The sequence below is a fragment of the Ziziphus jujuba genome, chromosome 9 (genome assembly GCF_031755915.1).
Source record: "Ziziphus jujuba cultivar Dongzao chromosome 9, ASM3175591v1".
NCBI classification, from domain to species: Eukaryota; Viridiplantae; Streptophyta; class Magnoliopsida; order Rosales; family Rhamnaceae; genus Ziziphus; species Ziziphus jujuba.
The window spans coordinates 15,154,921-15,158,630 of NC_083387.1; the positions used below are offsets into that span (position 1 = coordinate 15,154,921).

At 36.8% G+C, this 3,710-nt stretch overlaps 1 protein-coding gene across 2 annotated transcripts; it reads left to right on the plus strand.

Moving 5' to 3' along the window:
- Window positions 1-933: 933 nt before the first annotated feature.
- Window positions 934-3,506, plus strand: LOC107435591 (tubulin alpha chain-like). Of its 2 annotated transcripts, XM_016047224.4 has the most exons (5): window positions 934-1,219; window positions 1,895-2,129; window positions 2,223-2,593; window positions 2,849-3,309; window positions 3,392-3,506. In XM_016047224.4, exons 1-5 carry the CDS (start codon window positions 1,127-1,129, stop codon window positions 3,504-3,506), a joined length of 1,275 nt encoding a protein of 424 aa, XP_015902710.2. In that variant the 5' UTR covers window positions 934-1,126.
- Window positions 3,507-3,710: the final 204 nt, after the last annotated feature.

Here is a 3,710-nt window from a genome sequence, read left to right on the forward strand (position 1 = left end):
TTTAGTTAGATATTAATTTATTTCAAAGAAGGATAATATGGTTTTTCATTTAAAAAAAAAAGAAAAAAAGAAGACGTTATGGTTATATGACGTGACTTTTCAACGAATTTTGACAATTTGAACAAGCAAAAAAAAATAACAAATAAATATAAATATCAAAACGACAATTCTATATAGAAAAAAGTATTTAATAAATATTCAAGAAAAAAAAATTAAATACAAATATCAAAACGACAATTCTATATAGAAAAAAAATTTAATAAATATTCAAGTAAAAAAAAATTAATAAATATTAATAAAACTAAAATATTAATTATAGTGTTATTGACATTTTTATGTCACATTCTTGATTGTTTTACAACATTTCTAAATAAAAAATATATTCATTAGACATGAAAGATTCAATTTTAAAATCATTATTTAATAAACAATAGCATAAAATCAATTTTAAAACATCCATATTAAGCATAAAATTTTTCTTTTTCTTTTAAAAATATAATAGACAACAATCGATATAAAAACCACAATATAATACTATGATATCAAATAAGAATAATATTAAAAAAACCAACTAATTAATTAATTAAGTATATTGTCATAATATTCGATATACAAAACATTAATAAATAATAAAACAAATATGAAATTAAACCAAAGCCAAAAAGAAAGAAAAAAAAAATCTTTTTATTTATTCGAGAAGGATAATCCTAACTGCGTTACCAAACACTCTCCACGACCATCTTACCGTCCCCGGGCGGCAAAATTAGGATTTTAATTTTTGAAAAATCCAGAGAGTTAACCATGGTTAACAAGGGTGGTTAGACCGATTAACCAATCAGATACAGCCAACAACAACTGGTAGTGGGGCCCAATTCCAACCAATCCCTCCTCCAAACCCTAAAACCAAGTCTCTCTTCCCTCTCACTATTTATACCCACTCTCGAAGGAACAAAAACTCTCAAATCCATCTCAGAGCCCAGAAAAACAGAGGGGTTTCTAAAGAAGGCGTCTTGATAAACGCCTTCGTCTAAAATTTTCCCTTTGAAATTCCTCACTTTCTTTCTTTCTTTCTGAACCGTTCATTTTCAAATTTTCTTTGTTTCTCTTCGTGTTTCAATCTGCGAAAATGAGAGAGTGCATTTCGATCCACATCGGTCAGGCCGGTATCCAGGTCGGCAATGCCTGCTGGGAACTTTACTGCCTCGAGCACGGTATCCAGGTCTGTATTTTAATCTCCATTTTTTTTTAATCATTTTGTGTTCTTGTTTCTGATCTGTGCGTTTTGGTTTTGTTTGGTTCAAAATATCGTAGATCTGCGCTTTTCACGCTGTCATTGTTTGTGTTTTGGTCTGTTATTTTCGGTATTTTATTAGATCTGGTGTGATGCTTCCATTTTGCTCGGTTTTGCTTTAGATCTGTGTTTTTTCATGCGTAAAATGTTCCTAGAAATGAATATTTTTGAATTAAACTGGTGATGATTGTATTTTTTCGCTGCGTAGAATCTTGTTCTGGTAGATCTGTGGTTATTACCACTCATGTACACCAAATCTTCTTACAAATGTTATTTAGTTCGAGATCTTACAGAATTTTGTTCGATCATTTTTCAATTTTCAATCATCTGCTGGGTTTTTGTCGAAATTATTTAATAAAATTGATTTTCAGCTGCTAATTTCTACGTATTTTATTGTTATTATTTTTAGAATTTGGTCGTTTGAATATAATTTTAGTGTTTGAAGACCGATTGCCGTGTTTTAGTAACCGGTTTTCTTCGTTAATCAAGTCCTGGTTGCAATTATGAAGTTGTACTTAATCTGTCTTTGATATGTTATATTGGTATATGTTGCTTGGATCAGCTTAAGTGGTCAATTTGTTAAATTGCTTTACTTTTCTGCAGCCTGATGGCCAAATGCCTAGTGACAAGACTGTTGGCGGAGGAGACGATGCCTTCAACACCTTTTTCAGTGAAACTGGTGCAGGGAAGCACGTCCCTCGCGCTGTTTTTGTTGATCTTGAGCCCACTGTCATTGATGAAGTGAGGACCGGAACTTACCGCCAGCTCTTCCACCCAGAACAGCTCATCAGTGGCAAGGAAGATGCTGCCAACAACTTTGCCCGTGGCCACTATACCAGTAAGTTTTTTCTTCACCAAAATTATTTTTGAATTATTTTTTTTTAGTTTCTTAGTTTTCATGATGATAATACTCAAATGCATTCTGTTTCAGTTGGTAAGGAGATTGTTGATCTCTGCTTGGACCGCATCCGTAAGCTTGCTGACAACTGTACCGGCCTTCAAGGATTCCTTGTCTTCAATGCTGTTGGTGGTGGCACAGGTTCTGGTCTTGGATCCCTTCTGTTGGAGCGTTTGTCAGTTGATTATGGCAAGAAATCAAAGCTGGGTTTCACAGTTTACCCCTCACCACAAGTCTCAACCTCTGTTGTGGAGCCCTATAACAGTGTTCTCTCAACCCATTCCCTCCTGGAGCACACTGATGTTGCTGTACTTCTTGACAACGAGGCCATTTATGATATTTGCAGGCGCTCCCTTGACATTGAGAGACCCACTTACACCAACCTCAACCGTCTTGTCTCTCAGGTACTGTTGTCTTTCTATGTTGTGTTGCTTTGTATCTATTGCCTCCCATTTATAAAATGGAGCTTGGGAAATAGGGTTTGGAGCATTTCTTATTGTTTCTTTAAGTCAAATCATTTTTCATCTCTGAAGTTAACTTAGTGATTTGGAATTAGCTGTTATAGGAAGACAAATGGATTTCTATTTAATGGGATTTTGGTTGTTCTACAACTCTTGTGGTGATGTGAAGGATATCTAATTTTCTCTGTTTGGCATTAGGTTATTTCCTCCCTGACTGCCTCTTTGAGGTTTGATGGTGCCCTCAATGTGGATGTGACAGAATTCCAAACCAACTTGGTCCCCTATCCCAGGATCCACTTTATGCTTTCATCCTATGCACCTGTCATATCTGCTGAGAAGGCCTACCATGAGCAACTCTCCGTTGCTGAGATCACAAACAGTGCCTTTGAGCCCTCATCTATGATGGCCAAGTGTGATCCTCGCCATGGCAAATATATGGCATGCTGCCTGATGTACCGTGGTGATGTGGTGCCCAAGGATGTGAATGCTGCTGTTGCCACCATCAAGACCAAGCGCACCATCCAATTTGTTGATTGGTGCCCAACTGGTTTCAAGTGTGGTATTAACTACCAGCCACCCACCGTTGTTCCTGGAGGTGACCTTGCCAAGGTACAGAGGGCTGTCTGCATGATCTCAAACTCTACAAGTGTGGCAGAGGTGTTCGGGAGAATTGACCACAAGTTTGATCTCATGTATGCCAAGCGTGCTTTCGTGCATTGGTATGTGGGCGAGGGTATGGAGGAAGGAGAGTTTTCCGAAGCCCGTGAGGATCTTGCTGCCCTTGAGAAGGATTACGAAGAAGTTGGTGCAGAGTCTGCTGAGGGCGAAGATGATGAAGGGGAGGAGTACTAAATGACTTGCTATTTCCAAATTCAGACATGTTCTGTTTGTTATAATAGTATGACAATTATGTTTGGCTTTGTGTGTGCCGTCTGTTTTTCCTTGAATGTTATTCTGTCGTTTGGAAGCTGGTTAAGGATTCTGTTAATGTTCATGACTATTTCATGTGCTATGGGATATGTCGACTTTGTTTATTTTATGTGTAATGGTATATGAGATT

Excerpts from the sequence above, each read along its gene's own strand:
- LOC107435591 (XM_016047224.4), top strand. The coding sequence starts at position 1,127 with ATGAGAGAGTGCATTTCGATCCACATCGGTCAGGCCGGTATCCAGGTC. Across the intron at positions 2,130-2,222 it reads TGCCCGTGGCCACTATACCA|TTGGTAAGGAGATTGTTGAT; the intron begins GTAAGTTTTTTC and ends ATTCTGTTTCAG. Across the intron at positions 3,310-3,391 it reads TCTACAAGTGTGGCAGAGGT|GAAGGAGAGTTTTCCGAAGC; the intron begins GTTCGGGAGAAT and ends GAGGGTATGGAG.